This window comes from Petaurus breviceps, unplaced genomic scaffold (assembly GCF_028583685.1).
Source record: "Petaurus breviceps papuanus isolate PSGF00001 unplaced genomic scaffold, PetGlider_PUasm1.0 38, whole genome shotgun sequence".
In the NCBI taxonomy this organism is placed as follows: Eukaryota; Metazoa; Chordata; class Mammalia; order Diprotodontia; family Petauridae; genus Petaurus; species Petaurus breviceps.
Genome location: NW_027186304.1, coordinates 49,070,329 through 49,096,329, shown reverse-complemented (window position 1 = coordinate 49,096,329; position 26,001 = coordinate 49,070,329). Strand labels below are relative to the sequence as shown.

The window sequence follows — 26,001 nt, the reverse complement described above, 5'->3', positions numbered from 1 at the left end:
TCAACTTCCGGCTCCCCTCCCCGTCCATCCCTCCCACTTCTCTTTCCTCTGTCTTTGACCCTGTCACGTGAGGGACGAGCGCGGGGGCTGCTGGGACTGGTACTGCCGGTCGATCCGGGTTCGGCCTCAACATGGAGGCTTCGGTCGGGCGGTGACCGAGGGCCGCGGGGAGGAGGACTGAGCGGCGATTCTCGGGGTCCCGCTCGCCCCGTGGGGGATGTGAGGGGCGGCGGCGCCGACGCGGGGGTCGCGACAGTTTAAGCGGCGGCGGCTGTCGGGGCGGCTCCTTCCTCTCCGGGCTCGGGTGAGCGGCCCCGCCCGGCTGGGCCCGGGCGGAGGCGGTCGCGGGGGTCGCTGTCAGCCGCAGCCGCAGCCGCAGCCGCAGCGGCGGCGGCGCGGCCGCCATGGCCCAGTGCGTGCAGTCGGTGCAGGAGCTGATCCCGGACTCGTTCGTGCCCTGCGTGGCCGCGCTGTGCAGCGAGGAGGCCGAGCGGCTCACCCGCCGCAACCACCTCAGCTTCGCCGAGCTCCTCAAACCTTTCTCCCGCCTTACCTCCGAGGGTACGTGTCGGCGGCGTCCGGGCCGGGTGCGGACGAAGAGCCTGGGGAGGCGGGGAGGGAATGTTTACATCCCGCGGCCGAGGCCCCTGCGGGTTGCCGGGGCTCGGAGGTGGGGCCGGGCGGGCTTGCAGCTGTCCCAGCTCTCGGGGTCCCCCTCGAGCGCCTCAGCATCCTCACCTGCACTCTCGCCGTCCGCGTCGCGCCGGAGTATCAGCTTTTCGGCTGTAGGAAAAACGTGAGCTCTGGAGAAGAGCTTCGGGGCTGTCATCGCTCCCCGCCGCGGGTCGCCAGCTGTGCAGGGAGGAGGAGGAGTGCTGGATTGCAGCCATTGCACCTGAGCGGCCAAGGGGAAGTCGCTAGGCGAATTGGGGGGTGGGGTGGGGGGAAATTGGTGTAAGAGCATGTCACCTGAGAGACCCCCTTCTTTGTCTCCAAGCTCTGGTAGTTGGGTTTGACTTAGAGGGGCATGGTAAAGAAGGTATTTGTTATCTGAGCTTCCTGTTTAAGCAAACTTTCTTGAGGTGTATGTTGTCTCGTAGGTTTGTTTGGTATTTATCTGATTTATCTTTAAGTCTACTGTTTTTACATGTTATGCACTCTTTTATCTTTTAAACTTTCATCTAGCAATTATAAGAATTCCAGTATGAGTGATGAGCCCTTCTTGTCAGAACTGAATTGCTTCTGTGTAATGAATAAGCGCAGCAAATCGGTTGTTGGGTTAGCAATTTTTCAATTTTTTGGTCTCAGGACCCCTTTACACACTTAAAAATTATTGAGGAAACCCCCTTCCTAAGAGCTTTTGTTTATGTGGATTCTATTAATATTTTACTCTCTTGGAAATTAAACTATCCTAGTATTATTATGAAAATCATTTTGACCTTGTGAACCCTCTGAAAGGGCCTGGGGAGGAGTTGCACTTTGTGAACAGCTGTATTATTTAACCATTGACTGAGGTTGATCGTGGATTGACTGGGTTATCTAGAAATATAGAATTGGATGGGACCTAAAGAGCGTCTAGTCCATCCTTCTCTCCTCAGGCAGGCAAATTACTTCACTAAAATATTCAGGAAAGTTAGAATCACCTTGTTGGAAGAGATCTCAGAGGCCAACTAGTCCAAAGAGGACCTAAGAAAAATTCATTCTATAACATATCTGACAGTTGGTTGTCCAGCCTAGCTGGATACCTAGCTGTCTCTTCTTTTACTGAAGAGACTGCATCTGTTCTCCAGTTTTAGGTACTTTAATTGGGAGGAGCAAAAGAACTGAATTTCAAGATTGTAGTTGCAAAAAATCCTAAAGGATAGAAGTTAAAGATCACAACTCAAGGTGTATAATGTAACCAGCATCCTGCAACAGACCAACAAGGTACATGTGAAATCCTATTACAGTGAATACTATTATACACAGTCTTTAAGCATCACTATTTCTGTTGCCAGGGAGCGGCCAAATATTAGCTGTGCCCTTTGATTTGGTTAACAGGAATTCAGCACAACAATAATCTAGTAACAACATGGACACCACAGATGCATGCAATACTCTATGGTAAAATGTGCTAGAATGATAATGCTCCTAGAAAGGGAAAAGGAGAACTGAGTTGTAGTTCACCTTTTGAAAATATTACTGCTCTGTCATCAAGAAGCAATAGTCCTTCAACTCTTCACTTTTCCTACTTTAATTTTGCTAGTCTCATCCTTTCTTGAATTGTTCTAGGGAGGAAAACCCAAATTAAACCCCCCAAAATTGATTACTTTAACACATAAGATCTAGGAAGGGGAAGTGGAAACCTTTGGTATATGTGTGACTTTTCCCAGTTCTGCTAGATTTAAAGCTGTTTCATTGCAGAACAGTTGAACTACAGTTTTGAGTGTTTACCTCTCTCCCTCTACCCCCCCTTTTTTTTTGGCCCAGAATTCTGATGTAATTGGTGTGAATTCACCTGCTCTTAAATAAAACAGATCTCTGGATGCAGATTGGCAACTCATACAATTTATAGTCTTGGAATGTTGGGGGGGGTCAGTACTCAGAGGTTAAGTGATTTGCTCATTTTCTTTTTTTTTCTTTTTCTTTTTTTGAGGGCAGTTGAGTTTTAAGTGCCCAAGGTCACACGGCTAGGTTTTTTGTTTGTTAAGTGTCTGAGGCTGGATCCAAACTCAGGTCCTCCTGACTCCAGGGCCAGCACTCTACTCACTGCGCCACCTAGCCACCCCAGATTTGCCCATTTTCTTGATGCCAGTACATGGCAGAGGTAGGACTTAAACACAGCTCTCCCTCATTTAAAGGCTAGTCCTTTATTTGCTATGCTATGCTACTTTTCAGTTTATGAAAACAACAGTCCCAACCCAGGAAAATTTCGTGTCAAATCCTGTGACATTTCCAGGTGGCTAGCAGTGTATTTACTATAACAAAATCTCATTACATATTAAATTTCTTCTAGGATAAAATTCATCTCTCCTTCCTTCCTTCCTTCCTTCCTTCCTTCCTTCCTTCCATCCTCCTTCCCTCCCTCCTTCCTCCTTTCCTCACCTTATCACTTCCTTCCTCCCTTCTTTGTTGAACATTTATTTAGCACTCACTTTGTGTGAGGTACTGTGCACACAAAAACAGCAGTTCCTGCTCTCTGGGAATTTGCATTCTACTGAAAGGGATGAAACAGGTATATCACTAATAAGTGCTTATGACTTGATTTATTTAAGTGTCTTCTTTGTGTTAAGCACCACTCTATGAGGTACTGGAGATATAAGCCAAAAATGAAACTCTTTTTCCTCTCAAGGAGCTTACGTGTCTTTGAGGGAGATAACATAATACTAGCTAGCATTTATACATACACACTTTAAAGTTTGCTGAGGGCTTTATATATTTTATCTCATTTGATCTTTACAACAATTCTGTGAGGTAAATGCTGTTATCTTCCTTTTTTCAAAAGAAGAAAGTAAGGTTGAGAGAGGTTAAGTACTTGCCTGGGTTCACACAGGATAACAGTTATCTAAGGCAGGATTTGAAGTCAGGTCTTCCTGACTCCAAGTCCATGCTGTATCCACTAAACCACCTAGCTAGTGTAGTGTGTGTATAGGTTTATTTGACCATTGAAGTAATAGTGAACTACTGCAATTTATTGAGTAAGGCAATGACATAATCAGATCTGTGCTTTAGAAAAATCACTTTAGCAGAGAATGGAGTGGAATGGGAAGAAACTAGAGACAGGGAATCAATTAGAATGCTATTTCAATTGTCCTTTTGAGAGGTGTTAAGAGCCTAAACTGGAGTGATGATCATGTGAATAGAGTGAAGGGGATGGAGATGAGAGATTTTGTGCAGCTAGAAGCATCAAGATTTGGCAACTGATTGGTTATTAGAGGTAAGGGAGAGTGAGGAGTTGAGGATGATTTGGAATTTGGGAATCTGAGTAACCAGAATGATGATGGTACCCTCCACAGAAATTTGAGACCAAGAAGTATGCAGGGTATTCATTTTAAAGTGTCCAATAAAGAACTGATGATGTAGGAGTGGATTTAGGAGAGAGTAAGATTGGATATATATATGTATATATGGATGTGTGTGTATTTCCCCCTCCCCCCCAATTTATTTGTCTAATTTGTATAATTCAATCCATTGAAGTGGATGACATCACTGAGAAGGTAGAGAAGAGGGCTCAGGACTGAACTTTGGGGTACACATACAATTACTTTGTAAGAGATTGATGATGATTCAGCTTAAACTTGACAAATAGTTATTTTCTGAATTCTATATTCCATCTCTGCCTCCCATTATCTGTTGCCTTAAATATACTTCTTCATCTTTAAGCCTCTGAATCCTTATCTTCTAAGGAGAATATACCTCCTTATCCAAAAAACCTTTTATAAACTCCTCTTCTTTTCTCTATTTTTCCACAGTATAATCACTTTTATCATGGTACCTTTTCTGCTTTCTTTAAATGTCCTACTGTATCCTTATTCCTTTCACGTACAGCAAATGACTTGGCCTTCTGTTTCACTAAGAAGATTGGTTCTTCACTACTCAAAATTTTTTAGTATCATAATTCCTCTTTGCTGAAGATAAAGTATCATTATTCTTTCATTAGGCTAATCTCGCTACTTGAGCCCCTTATTCTTATTCTTCTTATTGTCTAGAAATTTTCACTAGCAGTCAACTCTTCTTTGTCAGATAGCTTCAATTTCAATTTATTATTTACTATTGGATCCTTTTCATCTGCCCACGAACATGTTTAGATCTTCCCAATTCCAAAAAAACCCCAACCCCAGCCTTCCTGCAAACCATCTACACCAACTAGCTACTACTTTTCTCTTCTCTTCACAGTCATATTCTTTGAAAAATTACCTATCTGTAGTGCTTTCCACTTCTTTAATGATTTATATTTAGTTCATTGCAGTTCTTTTATTCTCCTACTTGACTGAAGCTTCTTTGTCAAAGATCAATAAACTCTTAGAAAAGGCTATCAATGTTTGTTGGCTCCTTTCCTTCCCTTCCCTGCCCTGCCCATCCTGCCTCTCACTTCTCAAACTCTTGTAGCTGCAGTCCAGCTTTTAACCGCACCATCACTTATACTGCTCTTTTCAAGGTTATTAATGATCCTTTAATTGTCATATTTGGTGTCCTTTTCTCAGTCTTTATCCTTCTTGAAACGTTCGCTGCATTTGCCATTGTTGACCACCCTCTCCTACATTTTTACATCTAATTGTTCTTGGCACCTTCATACTGTTCTCTCTTGGTTCTTTCTATTTGTCTGCCCTGTTTCTTTTCAGTCACTGTTGCTGGGTCATCATTTCTGTCCCACTCCTGATGTTCAGGTATATCCCTAAAGCATATCCATTGAGCCCTGTATCAGGGCTCAGTCCTGCACCCTTTTCCTTACTTCACACACACTTTCTTTGTGATCTCAACAGCTCCCATAGATTCAGCTATCACCTTTATGCCATTAACTCCTAGATCTGTGTATGTAGCTCTAGTTTCTCCTCAGTCTTGCATCCATTCCCAGCTGCCTATTGGGCATCTTCAACTAGACATTCCATGGGCATCTGGAAATCCACATGTCTAAAACAGAACTCATTATCTCCCCCGGCCAAACAAAACAAAATAAACTCTTCTCAGTTATCATCTCTGTGCAGATAACTCAAAGATCTACTGGTCCAGCCCTAACCTCTCCACTTCCCTCCCAGTAACCCAGACTGGAAACCTGTGTATCATTTTCAGCTTCTCTCACACTTTGCAATATCTAGTCAGTTACCAAGTCCTGACCTTTCTACCTACATTTCTTTTTTTTAATACATTTTTTATTTTTTAAATTATTATTTTTTGCTTTTTGGAGGAGGGACGGCAGGGCAATTGGGGTTGACTTGTCCAGGGTCACATGTCTGGCAAGTATCTGGGGGTGGCTAGGTGGCACAGTGAGTAAAAGCGCTGGCCTTTTTGGTTCTAGCATCAGACACTTAACACCCACACACAAAAAAAAAACTAGCCGTTTAACTTTGGGCAAGTTACTTAACCCCAATTGCCCTCCAAAAGGCCAAAAAAAAAAAGTCAAGTGTCTGAGGCTGGATTTGAACTTAGGTCCTCCTGACTCCAGGGCCAGTAGTCTATTCACTGCATCACCTAGCCACCCCACTACCTACATTTCTACCTTTGTTGTATCTTTCATATATACTCCCTTTTCTTCTCTGACACTTCCTCCATCCTCATGCAGGTCTTTATCACCTTATACCTAAAACTGGAGTTGCCTGGTAGTTGATTTCCCTACGCCAAATTTTTCTCTGTCAATCTGTCCTCTACTCAGCTGTCAAATTGATCTTCCTAAAGTGGATCTGACTTTCACCCCCTATTAAACAAACGACAGTGACTCCTGTCACCTCCAGGATCACATATAAAATTCTTTGTTTAGTGTTCATCCCTTAAAAACCTGACCTCCATCCCAGCCTTCCAGTTTTCTGTAAAGTTTATAGCTTACACTTCATCCCTCTACTCAGAGCATCTTCACTGGCTATCCCTCCTGCCTAGAACTGTTACTCCTCATATTTATGTCCTAGCTTCCTTCCAAATCTCAACTCAATTTCTACTTTCTGTAGGAAGCCTTTCCCAGTCATTCCTTAATTTTAGTGATTTCTCTCTGAGATTACCTCCAATTCATCCTTTGTCTGTCTTATTTTTATATGACTCTTTGTATATGTTTTCTCTCCTGTTAGACTGTGGCCTCCTTGAGAGCAAGACCTATTCTTTGCCTTTCTTTGCATCTTTGTAGCATGGTGACTGGCAGATATTATGTGCATGATAAATGCTAGATGATTTACTGTCTGTCTTCCTAATTTACTATTTCTTTTGAGAGTACCATTATCCTGCCACTTATCCATGTTTATAACCTTAGAGTGAGTCATCCTTGACTCTTTTTTTTTCCCTCAAGACCATGTGTAATCAGTTGCCCATTCTTGTTGATTCTGTTTCCACAATATCTCTTGCATCCATCACCTTCTCACCACTTAGACATCATCCTGCTTCAAGCCCTTTTTACCTCTTGAATTACTAGACCTCCTAATTGTTCTTGCCTTCCATTTCTCTCCTCTGTAGTTCAGCCTTCACTTAGCTGTCAATTGTGTATACCCAAAGCACATATCTGACTATCATTCTCTTGTTCAAGAAGTTCCAGTGCCTCTCTCTTATCATTAGGATCTGATACAAAATCTTATATGTTTTAAAACCATTTACAGTTTGACTCTAGCCTGGCTTTCCTGGTTTATTATATATTATTTGCCTTTATTCACTCTGTATTCCAGTAAAACTAGTATCTGCTTGATAATTCTTTTTGCACAATATTATATCACTTGTACCTGTCCTTTTACATAAGACATTCACTCCTTCATCTATGCCTTAGAGAATTCCTAGCTTCCTTCAAAGCTCAGCCCTGCCACTATTGCTGTTGTGTGTATATGTGTGTGTACACACACACACACACACACACACACACACACACACACACACACACACACACACACACAGCTATGTGCAGACAGAATATTGAAGGGAATAGGCAATAATCAACAGAAGGCTTTTTTTTTTTTAAAGCTGGAACAGGAAGAAAACCAGGAGGAAGAGATAAGGAGGGAAAACATTCCAAGTATTAGGTTGACAGCCACTAAAAATGCTTGGAGTCAGGAGATGGAGTTTTTTGTTCTAGGACCATCAACAAGACCAGTGTCCCTGGATTAAAGTCTGATAGGGTATAACATATAAAAGGACTGGAAAGGAGGGGATAGGTCATGAAGACCTTTGAACCCCAAACAGTATTTTATATTTGATCCTGGAGGTGATAGGGAGCCACTGATGATTATTGAATTTGGGGGTGTAATGCCAAGCAAAGGCAACTTCCCAAGGTTCAAAATACCAGCATAGGTGCTCTCCATTTTATTCAATGACAAATTAAGAACAGAGATAATCAACATATAGCATAATTCAAAATACAGCATTTACCAAGTGTGATTTAACCAAGTACTACCCCACCCCTGGACATTACATTCATTTAATCAGTCACTGAGTCCCTCTTCTAAACACTACACCACCCCTAAGCTGTACATTCATTTAGTCCATTACAAAGCCCCTCTTCTCAAATGGAGATTAGTTTCCAATCTTAAGTAAAATACATTCATTTGTTCAATCACAGAGCACAAAAAGGTCAAAAGTTCCCCACCCTTGGATCACAATTGAATCTACCCCAGAGTTACAACAAGCTTAAGCACAGCATTTAATACGCAAATGGAGGTCTTTTCTTCATCTTGACTCGAGGCAAGTTCGTTCCTGGGGAGACAAAGCTTAGTAAGGCCACAAGATACATTGTCAGTGTCTTCATTAATTCATTCTGTGTCTGCAGAACAGTCCTAGGACCCCTGAAAACATTAGCAAAACCCTCTCCCAGGATTTCTGTAAACATACAACAAGAAAATCCTTCTTCAGGGCTTCTGAACCAGCAGCAAGGTTCCAAAACTTCTGCAACAACAGGACTGTCCTTTACCAGTGGACAAATCTGGCAAAACAACATCAAAACAGACAGACAAAGTACCAGCAAAACAGCCATGTCTCCTCAGTCTTTGGCAGTTCTGGGTGGCAGCTCTCAAAAGTCCTGGGCAATTCAAAGTGGCCCTCAGCAATCCTCTCAGTCTCTCTCTGCCTCCAAGGTGCTGCTTCCAAAAAGTTCTTCTGCCTCTCTCCTTTCTTGTGTCTCTCTAAATTTACGTCACCAGCTCCTCCCAGTTCAGCCCTCTCTTTTCATGTTGACAAGTCCATCCCACAAGTGGGATTCACAAGCTCTGGGTTTTAACACAATCAATTTGAAAACCAAGCCAATACAGGGGGATCTTTATATTCCATTACTATTACAGGGGGCAGGGGAGAATGACATGGTTGGACCTGCACTTTAAGAATATCATTGATAGCAGAATGGAGGATGGACTGCAGTGGAGAAAGTATAGAGACAGATCAGTAGACTAATCCAGTACAGGTCTGAGATGAAGGCCTGCACCTGGGTAGGGGCAGCATCAGAGGAGAGAAGGAGGCATTTTTGAGTGATGTTACAAAGGTAAACTCAGCAGGCCTTGGCAGTAGATTGAATATGGGGGTGGTGGTAAGAGAGACTGAGGAGCTGAAGATAACACCTAGCTTGTGAGTACAGATGACTGGGAGGGTGGTGGTAGTCCTAATAAGGAAGTTAAGAAGAGGGGAGGGTTGGGAAAAAAAGATAATTCACTTTTGGACATGTTGTGTTTAAGATATCTGTGGGGCAAATAGTTCAAAATGTGTAGTAGACAAAGATGCAAGTCAGGAGGTTGGAAAAGAGGTTGAAGCTAAGTAGATTTGAGAATCACTGTCAGTAAAGAGATGATAACTAAATCCATGGGAACTGATGAGATCACCAAGTAAAACTATATATTAAGAGAAGAGGGCCTAGGACAGAGCCCAGGGGACACCAACTGTTAGCTGGCATGACCTAGATTAAGCTCTTTCAAAGGAGATTGAGAAAGAGTAATTAGTAAGTTTTTCTTTACTACAAATATAAATTTGCCTCATTGCAACTTTTACCCATAGCTTCTAGTTCTCTCTGGGGCTAAGCAGGACAAGTCCTATCTGGCTTAAGTATGTCAACCCTTTAAATACTTGACATAAATATCATGTCCCTCCTTTTCCAGGATAAACATCCTAGTTCATTCAATTGGTCCTCATATTACATGTTCTGAAAGGCATTTCATTGTCCTGACTGCCCTCCTCTGAATGCTGTCCAGTTTATCAATATTATTCCTCAAATATGGACATAGTACTTCAGATGTAGTTTGACCAAGACTAAAGTGCCTTTTATATAGTATGTGCTTAATGTTTAGTTTTCCTGACATTGTATTTGAAGTATTTTCATTTTAGTTATATTGTACATTTTTTGGCTTTTTTTCTAGAAAATTGTAACCTGACTTTTCTTCCCTTTCCCCAATTATCCCCCCTTTTGTTTTTAATACAGTTTTTAGTAGAAAGTCAGTGAGATTTTGGTTACTCTGCGTTGGTCTTAGAATTAGAAGTACTGAGTTTGACTTCTTGCATCAGCATTTAGTAACTATATCACCTTGGGAAACTCATTTAAATTATCTGATGCTCAGTTCCTAAGCAGTAAAATGAGGATAATCACTGAAGTTTGTATAACTCATGATGGTGTGAGGAAAGCACTCAAATATATTTTAATTACAAAATTAACAAATTACTATTCATCTAGAGAATGATAGTAAGCACTGGAAACAAAATAACCCACTAAAAATAACTTTTAAAACCTTCATTTTACTAGTGGTAATTTGAGAAGAAGGGCAGTATAGTATGAAGAGAACCAGTTTTGAACAGTGAAGTGTTGGATTCAAGTGTTGCCTCTGACATATACTGGCCATATGGCCTTGGGCAAGTCGTTTAACTTCTTAGTGTTCTAGACAAGTATTTAACATGGTATCTTGCAGAGAAATTGTCACCCTACATTGGTAAAGGGAGTTTCCTCACTTGGGAATTTCCTATACTAATGAAATTATAGGTTCAGTCTCTTTGTCTAACTTGGGAAAAATGGATACTTGTAAGGGCATTTTTGTATGCTCCTGCGAATAGGAATAATATAACTACTTAATAGTGTTTGAAGTGGGTAATATAACTATAACTTAAAGGTCATAGAACTGGGAGGAACCTTATACATCATTACTCCCAAGCCTCACTACATCACTTTCTTTCTCTCCTCACCTGCCCCTCCCCTAAATTCTTTTTTCTGTTCAGAGTACTTACTGATTTTTCAGTCACCCAAAATTAAAACTTTGGAGTCTTTTTTGACATTTTCTTCTTTGTCTGTAAAGGTGCAGTCGTCGAGATGAACTGAGTACAGTTTGAACAGTCTGCAAGTAACAGAGTGAGGACTTGGAAATCTAAGGCCTCTGACTCCAAGTTTAGTCCTCTTTCCACTAAACCAAATTGTTCTTTCTGCCTTTAGTCTCTTCTCTAATCTACCCTTAACAAAGTTTCATCCATATCTTAATGTGATAAAAAGTGCAACAAACTTGCAGTAGGTACCTCTTGTCTATACAACTATTTAAAGCCCTCCAGAATCAAACTTGAGCTTAACTTTTTCATCCTTGGCTCACTAGTGTTTTGAATGAATGCATGTACTTTGAGCTTTAACCAAACTTAACCATTCACAGTTCTCCATGGCCTTCATGCCTGGATTGGACTCCTTTCTTCTAACTTTCTGTTACGCCTTTTGAAATCTTTTACTTCCTTCCGAGGTCGAGTTGAAGTCTAGCTTCTCCATGAAGTCTTCCTAGGATTAATCCATCTCTCATATTTCTCATAAACTTTAAATCTCTTCTATGTATTTATCATTGGGTCATAGATTTAGAGCTGGAAGGAACCTTAGAGTCCAGCTAGTCGAGTTTCTCGTTTTATAAAGGTGGTTAAGTGACTTGTATACAAGTCATAAGACATCAGAGGTGGGATTTAAACACAGGTCTTTCGATTCCAGTGCTTTTCCCACTATATCACAGTGCCTTAAGTGGGTGTTTTTTTTTTTTCCTTTATGTCTTCCCTTCCCTTTTTTGTGTTTTAGATTCAATTCACCAAACATTTATCAGGCACATACTATGTGCTAGGGCTACAAAAAGGAAAAAGTCCCATCTCTCAAGGAATGGGCCTTTTACGTTTTTACAGCATATACTCAGAGAAGTGATGAATGAAGGCATGATGGAGAATTGGAAACTTTAAGGAGAGAGCAAGATTTAAGCTTTTGGGTTAAGAATTCACTATTTGGTAAAAATTTTTGGGAAAACTGGAAAGCAACTGGCCGATGATAGGTAGAGGCCAATATATACACCATTTACCAAGATAAGGTCAGAATGGATGGATATATGACCTAAATGTAAAGGGAGATAACACAAGTAAATTAGAAGAACATGGAATGTATTATCTATCAGACTTATGGATAGGAGGAGAATTTATAAATAAAGAAGAGATAACATTGAGATAGAAAATAGATAATTTTGATTTGATTAAATTAAAAAAAATTTGTACAAATAAAACCATTGTAGCCAAGATTAGAAGGAAAGCAGAAACCTGAGTAAAAAAATTTATAGACAGTTTCTTGGATATATGTCCCATCTCAAATATACAGAGAAATTTGTCAAGTTTATAAGAATATGAGTCATTTCCCAATTGATAAATGGTCAAAAGATATGAACTGGAGTTTTTCGATGAAGAAATCAGAGCTATATGTAGTCATATGAAAAAATGCTCCAGATCATTTTTGATTAGAGAAATGCAGATTAAAACTACTTTGAGATATCATCTCACCCTTATCAAATTGGCTAAAATGATAGAGAAAATGACAAATGTTGGAGGGAATGTGAAAAAATTGAGACACTCATAGACTGTTGATAGAACTGTGAACTCATCAGACCATTTTGGAGAGCAATCTGGAATTATGCCCCCAAAGTTATAAAACTGTACATATATACCCTTTGGCCCAGCAATACCACTATTACATCTGTTTCCCAAGGTGATCAAGGAAAAAGGAGAAGAACCTATATGTCCTAAAATATTTATAGTAGCTCCCTTTGTGGTGGCAAAGAACTGGAAATTGATAGGATGCCTATCAGTTGGGGAATGACTTAATAAATTATGGTATATGATTATGATGAACTACTAATGTACTTTAAGAAATGATGAGCCGATTAATTTTTAGAAAGACTTGCATGAAGTAATAAAGAGTGAAATGAGCAGAACCAAGAGAATGTGATATACAGTAACAGTAATATTGTTTGAAGAATAACTGTGAACAACTAAGCTATTCTGAGCATTATACATATTCAAATCAACTGCAGATAACCTATAAAGGAAAATGCTATCTACCTCCAGAGAAAGAACTGATAAATAGAAGTATGCATTGTATGGTTTTACATACACATGTATCTTTGTCAAATGCTGGCCTTTTCTAGTTTGGGGTGGGAAAGGAGTGAATAAGTTCAGAACTTAAAATGTTACAAAAATAAATAAAAGTTCATTTTAAAAATGTTTAAGTGGTTTGCTTACAGTCATACCACTAGGAAGTGTCAGAATGTCTTAAAAACGAGTCTGAAGACATCGAGTAGTTTTTTAAATTCTTTAGCTATGTACACCCTGGAAACAACTTTATTCTGAGAAGTAGCTTTAAAAGTAGCCCATAATATAACCAATTAACTTGTCTTATGAATTCCCTAATGTGAGGAAGCCTTATGTTTGAAATTGGTGAGATTCTGCTTCTAGTCATGAGATACACTATTTGTGCCACTGAATGAGAGGGTGGTTTGGTAGGAAGACAGCTAGAGTAGAAGCCAGATTCATTAACTAATTGTATGACTGTACAAATGAGTCTCGTTTCTGCTTCATAAAATGAAGTTAGACTGAGGTGTTTTTTGAGGTTTCTTTCAGCTCTAAAAAACAAATCTCATCCAAAATCCTTTCAGGAATTTTGTTATTTATATTTCATTTATTAAGATAAAGTAGAAACTGAAGGACAGTAATGGCAAAAAGCACTGTATTAAATCTGAAGAATGTGGTAAATATAGTAAAGGATAAAATCTTACAGGCCAGAGCTCTCCTGCTTTACATATCTCTTGGCTTACATGCAAAAAGAGACCTATGAGGAATGATGCTCCTGCATTGCTTTATATTTTGTATAATGTTTGTATAATAATCTTATTACTCATTAGCCCGTGAATTTTTGGGAGAGAGGTAGAATAACAACAGTGAGAAGGAAGTTGCAAAAAGATCTATTGACTAGCTTTAATTGTTGCTGTTAAGACAGTGAGGAACAAAGTTTACCAAGTTTCCAGAGTTCATCTTTAGGATTAACAGGTAGATGAGGATGCTTTTATGAAACATTGATACTGAACGAAGGTCTAAGATAATGGATAGATAAGGATTCTTTCTTATTTATTGATAGAAAAATTTAGGATCTTGCTGATTTATAAAAATGAATCTGCAGATAGGTCTAGGTCTCATCTGATCATATATCACGTATATTTAGTGCATGTAAGGGAATTGGTTGGGGCTTTGATGACTAAGGACTTAATGATGAGAGGTGGGAAAAAAAAAAAAAACGTCCAGTGACAGTTTCCATTTCAGAAAGTAACTGGACTGAACTATCCTTTGGGGAGCCTGCTTGCCTCAGAAGAGAGCTGTGTCCTGAGAGAGCCACTTAGAACTTGAGGAGTAACACTGAGGATGATTCCCCAAACTTGAGGAACATATGACTTGAGTCACAAGCCATTTGCAGATTTTTCTTTGTTCAACTTTTTGTGTTTGCGTAGTCATGTTATTTTCCGATTTAAAAAATTGAAACAACCTCTAGATAGCTTTCCCCTGCTCACTTTCAGTCAAGTATCTACTTGTATTAGACCTCACTACTTCCTCCTACTCAACCCCCCTATGTGTGACACAGAACCTTAGGGCCAAAAGAGACCTCAAAGTGAACTTAGAACTCTTTTTACTGATGATGAAACCAAGACCCAGAAATGTTAATTGTCCTGCCTAAGATCATATAGCTACTAAATTCTGGAATTGTGTCAGTCCCATACTTCACACTGCCTGCCTACTTTTTTTTTGCCTTTTGGAGGGCAGTTGGGGTTAAGTAACTTGCCCAAGGTTACATGGCTAGTTTTTTTGTGTGGGTGTTAAGTATCTGAGGCCAGAACCGAACTCCGGGCTGGTGCTTTACTCACTGTGCCACCTAGCCGCCCCCTGCCTGCCTACTTTTAAAGGGCTTTGGAAAGAATACTGGATTTAGAATTAGAGAACCTGGATTCAGATTCTGTTCTTTCACTCTGTGGCCTGGTGCAAGTCATTTTGGCTTTTTGGATCTCAGTCTGCGTTTTATCCTCATGCTGCCCAGGCATAGTAGAGGGAGCACTGGACTTGGAGTAAGAGGACTGGAGTTTTAATCTTGCCCCAGGCTTCTAATGCTGGGGAATCCTGGTCAAGTCATGTAATGACACTCAGCTTCAGCTTTCTGACTGCAGGGAAGGGAGGGAGACATGCTGTTCCATTGCACTGACATCCTGTCTTGCACTGATCACCTCCTTTCCTGGCCTTTTCATGCCATTTCTTTTCCTGCCTGCAGAATAATGAGAGAATTATCATTCTCCTCCATCTGTCTATCTCTTGGCTTGGCCTGGCTGGGTTTGCCTTACTGGAAGGAGAGAAATGTCATCCTATTGTGTTCTTTCCACTAGTCTCCCAGCCTGGCTTGCCTGTAGGAGGTGAAAAATGCAATTCTGTCAGCTCTTCTCTTAGTCCCCTTCTGGAGCTGCCTAATGCCCTGAGAGGATGCCACCCTGAGACCAGATCCCTCGGGCTGTTGATAACTTACCTAAACTCATTCCTAGATGCTTGACAGACACCCACCTCAGGTGTCATGCGCTACTCATTCAGGTGATTCTGAGCACACACATACATCCCCCCTTTACCCCACCCTTCTCTCCATTCATACCACATCTTCTATTTCTTCCTCATTTATTCCCCTCCTTATTAACCCAGTCCCACTTTGCATCCATTAATCTCTTCTTCTCACCCATTCTGTACTTTTAGGCTACCCACCTCCTCTACTCTACTTTTTGGAATTCCTACTCCATAGGTCACAAACCTGCTTTCTAACTGCAGTCTTTTCCTTTTCCACTCCTTCCATCTTCTGGCTCCCTGAGACCTGGCTCCCTCCTGATGACACAGTCACCCTTTTCAATACTGGTTGTACTTTCATTTACTACCCTTGATTGGTTTAGGCAGGGGAGTTGGTATATTCTTTGCTCTCCATTGCTGCTTCTAAGCTTTCTTTCTACTGTAATCTCTCAGTAACTTCTTATCTTTTAAGGTTCATTCATTTCATATCTACTACCAATTAAAATTCTGGTGGCTCTTTTTTTCTCCTTTTTCCTCTGAGTTCAGTGCTTGACTTATAGTCTTTCTCTTTTCCCCAACTCCTGCCATCGTATTAAGAGTTTTTAGTATACATACTGATATTACCTCAACCGTCCTAAGCTACAAGTTTCTTGATTTACTAATTTCTCATGATTTATCCTTTCACTCCAACCTTAGCTATATACAGAGGATCATACCTTTGATCTTATCACCTGTGAATGCACCACTTCTATATTCTTGAACTTTAATTAATTTAATTATCTTATCACAGTCTGTTGTTCTTTTGTCTCACCTTCCTTGTAGTCTCAGACCTTTTTCTTTCTCCTCCATGACCTTTAATTCTTCAACCTCTCAGTCCTTTTTCACTTTTTCACCCCTACATGAACTGTATTCTCCCCTGTTCCTCATATTGACCTTTTGGTCAATCAGTTCAATTCTAAATTATCCTTTTCTTTCAGGTCCTTTACCCCTTGTCCTAATGTTGATCTTGCTCTGCCAATCTTCAGCCTTGGATTACTCCCAACATCTCCTGCCTTTGCTCCTATTCATATGCTACTTAATGAAGCTAGAGAAAATTGTGAAATTGTGCTGATGGGGTCCACTGCAAATTTGTTAAATTATCTTAACTGGGCTTTCGGTACCAAGGTAATTCTTTTATACCTCCCTAAAGAACTCACTCTCTCACTCACCCTAGCAGTTTTTCAGCTCTTCTCATCTTACCTCAAACTTCAATTGCCTCTTACTTGCTTTGCCTTCTCTGCTGAGAATCTTGTCTCTTATTTCACAGAGAGAATTGAGGCCATTCCCTGAGAGCCACCTTTTCTCCCCTCCACCTCATCTCACATACCTAAGATGCCTTCTGCTTTTATCTCTTTCACTCCTGTCTCACCTGAAAAGGTGACTCTTCTTCCCAGGTCAAACTCCTTAATGTGCACAGATGAACTTGTTCCATTGTCCATCCTGTCTTCTGCAGCAGATCTACCCTTTTTTTTATCTCCACTCTTTTCACTAATAATATTAATCTCTCCCCATCTTCTGAATGCTTCCCCACTGCTTGTAAACATGCCTATGACTTCCCATTTCTCAAAAACTCCTAACTTGATCCATCCATCACTACTAGCTAGCAACCTATATGTTGTTCAGCCATTTTGAGTCATATCTGACTCTTCGTTTGGGGTTTTCTTGGTAAAGATACTTACTGCAGTGGTTTGCCATTTCCTTCTCCAGCTTATTTTTATAGATGAAAAAACTAAGGCAAACAAGGTTAAATGATTTTCCCAGGGTCACACACCTACTAAGTGTCTGAGGCTGGAATTGAGCTCAGGCAGGGCCTCCTGCCTGCAGGCTCAATACTGTGTCCACTGTGCCAGCTAGCTGCCCTTATTAATATCTTTCTCTCTCCTTTTGTAACTAAATTCCTTGAAAAGGCTATCTATAATAGGTGCTTGCACTTTTTCCTCTTTCACTCCTCAACTCTACAATCTGGCTTCCAGTCTTACCTTTCAACTGAACCTGTTCTCTCCATAGTGACCTTTTAATTGTCAAATCTTAATTACCAATGACCTTTTCTCAGTCATCAGCCTTCTCTACCTTACTCTCAAATAGTTCTACCTGTCCTTTTCGGTCTCCTTTGCTGGATTTTAATCCAGGTTACACCAACTAACTGGCTGTCACCAGGGATCTGTCCTGGGTTATCATCTCTTGATTTCACTTATTGACCTTATCAGGTCCCATGGATTCAGTTATCGTTGCTTTGCTGATGATGATTCTCAGAACTACTTATCCAGCTTTAACTTCTTTTCAAACCTAACTTGCATTTGAACTTGCATCTTGAACTAGATGCCCCATTGACATCTTAAACTCAGCTCATCTTTTCCCCCAAATCCTCCCTAACTTCCTTGTTACTGTCAAGGCTACTGCCATCCTCCCAGTCACCCAGGCTTACAACTTAGTTGTCATCCTGGACTCCTCAGGCTCTCTCATCCTCCTCCCCCTCTCCCTCCAATCCAATCTCTTGATTTTACCTTTCTGACCTCACTCAGATATGCCTTCTTCACTGCTGATATTGCCACTGTCCTGGTGGAGGCACCCCCTCTTGCTTGGTCCACTGCCTGCTGGTTGGTCTCCCTGCCTCACTTCAGTCCATCCTTCACTTAGCTGTCAAATTGATTTTCCTGAAGTGCAGGTACAAGCATATCATGCACCTCCCCTCTTTCTCCTCCATTTAACAAACTCCATTGGTTCTCTGTAGCCTTCAGAATCAAACATAAAATCATTTTGGAGTTCATAGGCCTTCATTACTTGGCCCCTCCCAGCTTTCCAGTCTTTTTACACCTGCTCTGTCACATACTGTATTCTATGATCCAGTGACTCTGACCTCCAAGATAATCTATCCCACAACTCCAAGCATTTTCACTGCAATAATACCCCTATGTCTGGAATTCTCTCAGCTTCTGACTTCCCTGACTTGCAGCTAAATAGAATCTTACTTTCACAGGAAACCTTTTCTGATCTCTCGTAGTTCTAGGGCTTTCTCTCTATTCTCTCCAGGTTGTCCTGTTAACGTGTTATTTCTCCATGAAATTGTGAGCTTCTTCTGGTAGGGACTGTCTTTTGTTTTTCTTCATGTCCCCAGTGCTCAGCCCAGTAATGGCATATGCTAGGTGCTTAATAAAGGGATGTTTTAAGGATCAAATGGGATGATATATGTAAAGTGAAGTGCAAGCTTTAATGTGCTATATAAATGTGTTAAGCGAGGGGGTTGAATAGAAAACCGTTAAGATTCCTTCTAATGCCAAATCTATTATCCTGTGACTTGTTATAATTTGTTTCAGCAGTTTATTACCTTGAGTTTATCTATGGATACTTTTATACATTATTTTATAGATTAGTCTCTTTAATTAGACAAGACTGTATATCGGAGGTCATTCAGTGCGGTATAATGAAAAGAACATGGGATTTGAAGTCAAGGGACATGAGTTTGAATACTAGCTTTACTAATTACCTGTGTGACTGTGTAAATGTTTAGGCCTCAATTTCTTTACCTGTAGAAACAATATGGTTTTTAAAGTTCCTTCTAGCTCCGAATCCTAATATAATCAAAACTCACCAGCTGCTTTGGATTAGTATAGGATAGGAATTAGGAGATAGGAATTAAAGCTAAGGCAATGGCTTTGACATTTAATGATTACATAGCCAGGAATAGGGAACCTGTGACCTCGAGGCCACATGTGGCCCTGTAGGTCCTCAAGTGCGGTCCTTTGACTTAATCTAAACTTCACAGAACAAATCCCTCTAAACTGTAAAACTTGGACTCAGTTGAAAGGCCACACCCAAGTACCTAGAAGACCACAGTGCATTGAGACTGATGGTTCCCCACCCCTGGATAACCATTGTAAATCAGTTAGTCTTTCTGAGCTTCAGGTCTCCATGTGCAAGTGTTATCCCTATCTCAAAAGTGTTCTTGGGAGGAGAGTACTTTGTAAATCTTGATGTACTACATAATTGTTAGTTGTTACTATTATTAATTATTAGATTATCTGAGAAGGAAGAAAAAAACAAGGACTTCAAGAGTCAGAAAAGGCCTTGTGAAGAATATGGGATTTGATATGGGCCTTATAAAGAATGGATATTGTTTTTATAAATAGAGAAGAGTTGAGGGAGTTTTGAAAATGTGAAACATCATGGGTAAAAAGATAGGAAATCTGGAGTAAGCATGGCTTGGAGTAAGTGAGTATGTTTCGGGACCATGAAGAGGCTGGCTTGTTTCTATCTTGAACAGTATATGCATTGGGAGAGTAGGAGAAAATATAGACCTGGATGAGACCAAATTATGAGAGGTCATTTTAGTCCAATTGGATTTTAGCTCCTGAGGGTAGAGACTGTTTTCATTTTTGTCTTTATATATGCCAGTACTCCCAGTACCTTGAACATAGTAGGTGCTTAGAAAATGATTGTTGAATTGAGTTTTTTTTTTTAAAGCAATTGGGGTTAAGTAACTTGCTCAAGGTTACACAGCCAGTTATTTTGTGTGGGTGCCAAGTATCTGAGGAACCGATCCCAGGTCTCCCAACGCCAGGGCCGGCTCTTAACTCACTGCGCCACCTGGCTGCCCCTGAATTGAGTTTTTAAAAAGGGTGAGGATGCAAAGCTGTGACTAAAAATGTCTTCATTCTGTCCTTTTCCCTTCATCCCCCCATTCTTATCTGCTCCTTCAAACTTTTGTATTGCTGTTGAGCACATGACTTTACTCTTAGTAACTCAGCTTTATTTTATAACCTTATAATCATCCAAAGTCAGGCATTGTACTATAGTGGAGTCATAGGACCAAGGTTCAGGTTCTGCCTCTAAAATACTAGTTCTGCAATCTTACACGAATTACTTAACTTCTCAGTGCCATAGACAATACTCTAAAATTGTACATTAAGACCAGTTGTGGATCTATATTGTTGGAGAGAGTTTCCTCTCAGGAGTTTCCTACACTATTGAAATTAAAGGTCCATTAAACAAAAAGACCAGACAATAGTTCTTGGCTTTTTGGTATCCTTTACCCCTATATTAAATCCAGTTATTTGCCAAGCCATGTAGATTTTACCTGGTATAATATCTTACATTTCTCCCACTTTTCCCCACTTATTGGTATTATCCTACATTTCACCTAGACTATTATAATAGAGCGGCTTGGTGTACAGGGTTCTGGATTGTGTTTCAGAGGACTTAAGTTTGAATTCTGGCTCTTAACACTTCCTAGGTTTCTGACCTTGGACATATTTAACTCCTAGGGCTCAGTTTCCTTGGATGAAAATGATGGCATTGTTTAGATGACCTTTGAAGTCCTTTTTACTTTTTAAATCTATGATCCTTTTGGCCTCTCTAGCTTTATTTGACATTATTTCCATTGGTGTGTGCTATTCCAGCCAAATTGTATTGCTAGCTGTTCCCTGAATTTGATATTCCATTTCCTACTTATTTGTTATTTGTACAAGCTGTTTCCTTTTCCACTGAGGTATACCCTCATCTTGGCATTTCATAATCCTTGACTTGCTTCAAAGGCTTATTTCAGGTGTGAAGCTTTTCCTTATCTCTAGCTTTGTAAGTCCATTTACCTCTATATGTAATATCCCAATAGAATATGAGTAAGATAAGATGTGTCTAATTTAGTCTTTCTCTCCCATGACTACAACTTCACTATCCTTTGCATAGTAGATACATGTTATAAATATTTTTTGACTTGATTCTTTGAATGAATACATTTAGGAAGGGTAGATAATTAGATTTGGAAAATACTCTTACAGTGGCATTTAGTACTTTTAGGTTTTCTGAAATCTGGGAATGATTAACAGTACTTCATTTTTCTTTATTGCCCTAGTGATACATAGCTAAAAAGGTTTTCTCTAAGGGTTGCCAAACCTTAGACTTTGAAAATAAATCACAGCTCATAGATAAATAATGTATTCTATTTGCCATACCTTTTTTTCCTTAAGTAGGCTTACATTCTTGTGTATATAAAGTTTAGTTTTAGTACAGAAATTTTCATTTACTAGTCTAAAATATTATTTAAATATTAATTTATATTATATATGTTTATATTTATAATATAAATAATAAATAGTATTTAAAATTCATTTTAAAACCTTTTTTTAATGCAAGAAGAGTATAAAAAGTCAAGTAATGGTAAATGTAAATATCATTTTTAATGAAAGGGTCTTTGTGAACTCATTCTTTTGGATAATATTTAAACTACCATCTAAGAGTTTAGGGTTCTGTGCTGTGTCTAATTTAAAATAACTTTTACCATTTTAAACACTTCCTTGCTTTAATTTTCCTGTTATTCTAAAATCATTTGATTATCCAGTTATGCATTAATAATATGATGGATAAGCCCATCACATGGGTTTAATATCCCTACGTGATATTCTGACAAGTATTTAAATGCTTTCTCATTGTCAGGGCCTATGTTAGATCTTGCATGGAGGGAGAGCTTCTATAAAAAAATGATACATCTCTGTCCTTTATTACCTTATTTCTCTATTGGTAGGTGGGAATGGGGGAAAGAAACACTTGTATATATTTATGCAAATGAAAAATGTATGTTATTTTGAGGAAAAAGTAGATGTTGGATGATGAGTAAGGGTGGTCCTTAAGCTGAGCCTTGAAGGGGACTTTGGGGTTCCAGGAAATGGAGGTGAGGTGGATCCTGTGGGACAGCCTTTGCAAAGACAAGAAGATGGAATGAATACTCTGTACTGGGAAAAGGTTGCAGTCAAACTGTGAAGGACTTTAAATACCAGAGAATCTCGTTTTTTTCCCCCAAAGGTAATAGAGAACCATTGAAACTCTTACTTCAAGCTGGGAAATGATAAATTGGATGAAAATGCCCCTTGGTCCTATAGTCAAATAAATATTTTAGGATGAGTTTTATCCACTAATAGGAACTTTGATTAGTTTATAGTGTTAGTACAAAGCATATAACTAGGGAAGATCTTTTTTTTTTTTTTTACTATGTACATATGATACAGGGATTCTATATTTCTTTTCAGTAGGTGGAGGGAGGTGAGAGTAAAAAAATAATGCTCAATATTTAAAAAAATCTTAAAAATAAACTTATAAAGATGAGAAAAGGACACTTGTACAGTATGCCCTTAATGATCACCAAATCACCAAATGTCACAAATGTGAAATATTTTTACAGTTCACAATTCCTATAGCAAGACCAACAGCTTCACTTGAAAAATTTAAGAGAATCTGGAAAATGTATATACAAAGAAATGTAGTGGATAGAGTTGGTCATGGGCAGGTTGCAAATCCTGCCACTAGCAGTGGAACTCTATGAAAGTCACTTAAATTTGGGGTCCTGCAGAATAGGATTTTTATACCAAGTGCGTTATGATGTTTTACGGAAATGAATTCTCACACCCAGTTCCCTAGCTAATCTACAGATCCTTTATTTTTGTTTGTAAATTTAAAATACTTTCTGGCACACTCCTATAATTCAATTTACCAGGGTGATTGAACCTCCTGGATCTCTTGAACTCAGGAATTATGAGCTTCAGTATACTAGTTGGCTATCTAGCCATACTGTTCAGCATTATTATGGTGAAACCCTGGGTTAGGATTGATTGCACCAAATTGCCTAAGGAGGGGCACACTAGCCCTGTACTAAAACAGTTTTGCCCAGGTGTGATGGGGCCGTGAGTGGCCCCTTTACTTTCAGCCTGGGACAGATAGGGAAAGCCAGTCTTTAAAAAACAAAGTAATAAGCAACACAGCACCTCCTCCCCTTCTGACACTGAGAGTTAAAATACAAAAATATTTGAACTGATTCCATTTTTACCAGGCTAACTTTTAGTCTAGCAAGTATTTGGAATTCTAAGAGGATCTTATTTGGAGGTTTTACATTTTAGGTTTGTGCACCTTATTTTGTGAAAGATTATTTTTAACTTAATTTTAAATAAAAGCATCGCACAGCACTTTTAAAGCATTTTTTGTTTTTTTCTTATATAGTTCATATGAGAGATCCTAATAATCAGCTTCACATAATTAAAAACTTGAAAATATCAGTAAGCAACATTGTCACCCAGCCTCCTCTTCCTGGAGCCATTCGGAAGCATTTGAGTGATGTGGTGTCTATCAGCCAACCTGCAGAAGGATTAGTAGCTAATGTGATTACAGCTGGAGATTATGATCTCAACATCAGCGGTAAGTAACAAGATTTATTATATCATTTTTAAAAAGCACAAAACAACCTTAAGTTAGTTCACTTAAAAATATTCAATGCTTTAGAATTCATTGTTAATTAATGTTATTAAAGACATCAATTGATGTTTGGAAAAATATTATCTCTCAGTTACTAACCGTTTATTAGTATATATTTTTTAGAACTGGCTTATCCAGATTTTTAGATCCAATATTTTTCTTGTTAAAGGTAGTATAGTAAATTAGCATCTATATTGGGGGAAAAGGGGCAGTGGCAAAAGAGCTGGTTCTCATTCAAAGCTTTGCAAGCCACTGACTTGCAAATGATGTCTGGCAATTCACTGTTGTTTAGAACTTTGTTTTTATTATCTGTAAAATGAGGGTGGTTGGATTAGAATACCCAAGGCCCCTTTCAAACTCTAAAAGTCTGTATTCAAGTGTAATAATAGATAACAGTTGTCTAGAGTTTTAAGGTTTGCAAAGCACTTTACATAATCTCATTTACTTCCAAAATTACCCTGTCAGGATTATTACCCTGCTATTATTAACTGTACTTTACAGTTAAGGAAACAGGATAAGAGAGGTTAAGTGATTTGCCTAGAATCACATAGGATCTGAATCAGGATTCAGCTCAGGTCTTCTATTCCAAGTCTAGCACTCTATTCACTTCACTAAACTTGCTGCCTCCCTTCATTCCACACAGTTTCTACATACATGTTAATGAATGAATGCCAAGCATTGTGCTAAACCCTGGGAGACACATATAGGGGAATAATGACCAGGAAAAGGTATTTAGGTTTGGGTAGGCATTGGGAGGGTGAACAGTAGGGATGTCCAGAGGTTATGGTAGTGATGATTTGAGTACAATTCTGGGGGTGGGGTTGGGGACAACTTGATTTCAGACTGCTAAGTGAAAAATGTCCCGGATGAAGATGGAGCTTAAAGTTTAGTAATTGGCCTAACTTACTCCAGAGCAGAGATGTCTAACGGGGAGCATTACACTTGCAACTCTGCTGAGTGGGGCCTGAACCATATTAATGGTTTCTTGGCCTCTTTTTCTGTTTGAATTTGACACCACTGCTCTAGAATATGGTCTTGGTTGGCGAATGGAACTCAATATATCAGGGAGAAAACCTGGATAAAGATGAAGATGCATGATTCCAGTGAGTTAAAAGTGTATACACACACGCACACATATATACGTACATAAATATATATGTGAAATAGTGATTTTACTTTGTCTTCAAATTAATTATTGTATATTATTAAATAGGGAAGAAAATGTTATAAAATATAAAAGCAAGGATCTGGTAGTAACTTTTAATATGTTTGAATATGATTTGGGTGGTTAAATACTTTAAAATAGGTTGATAAATGAAATTAATTGTAATATGAGTAAAATAAATAAGTAGTATTTTATTAATTTAAAAACATAAAAAGACTTAACTAATTGTCCGTAATATTGGATGAATTTAAGAAGATGGAAAATATATCATGTGATTTGGGTATTTCAGCAACTTAGTGGAAACAATCTTTTTTTATACCACTGTAATTTGTAGTCTAATCTTTGTAGCATGATTATGAGTCAAATTATTTCTGTGATCACACAAAGCAATGAATTTAAGGATTTTCTATAATTACATAACATTAGGTATCTTAAATGTGGTGAAATAAAGGAAAATTTTTCTCATTGAAGACCAGTTTAAATGTATTTGATAATATGTCAATCAATAAGATAATATTACTATAATTTATTTTCCCCTATATTTGCTTTTTTGTAGGTGAAGAAAACACCTTGAAGTAGAATAAAATTGAACTTAAATTTTTATTTGATTCTCTAATCTTTTATTTTGCCTAGGGTGATATTTTAAAAAAATAGACTTTAAATTATGATTAATTGATAGAATATCTTTAGGACTATGTTATTTGTATCAATCTAATAATTTTTAAAAATATTTAAAAGGTGAAAAGGCATTATTAAATCTTTTATTATTTAAATCTCTCACATTAAAGATGAAAAAACTGAGGTTTGGAGGGGTTAAATAATGGTATAGGATGTCCCAAAAGTGTCAGTATAGTTTTAAACTACTAAAAAATTTTTTTTGGGGAAAAAAAAAGCGCACTAATATTTTTGGGACACTCTGTATTTGTGCCTTAGATTTGTATTTTTTCAAGTGGTTTTATGTTGTGACTTGCCAACATTAGCATACATAGTTGCATGCCCATGATTAATAAATGTAGCTTTTAATATTATTAAATTATAAAGTTGAATTAAAAACCTTCTGAACTTCAGAA

At 38.8% G+C, this 26,001-nt stretch overlaps 1 protein-coding gene across 4 annotated transcripts in view; it reads left to right on the top strand.

Moving 5' to 3' along the window:
• The first annotated feature begins 364 nt into the window (after window positions 1-364).
• Window positions 365-26,001, top strand: part of TRAPPC8 (trafficking protein particle complex subunit 8) — a 137,966-nt gene continuing 112,329 nt past the window's right edge. For 2 of the 4 annotated variants that reach the window (XM_069099864.1, XM_069099861.1), the window contains exons 1-2: window positions 365-561; window positions 23,515-23,709. In XM_069099864.1, coding sequence (XP_068955965.1) covers window positions 405-561; window positions 23,515-23,709 — 352 coding nt within the window. In that variant the 5' untranslated portion in view covers window positions 365-404. Of the gene's footprint in view, window positions 562-1,790; window positions 1,927-23,514; window positions 23,710-26,001 lie in introns of all 4 variants that reach the window. The other 2 variants (XM_069099863.1, XM_069099862.1) reach the window with 2 other exon arrangements.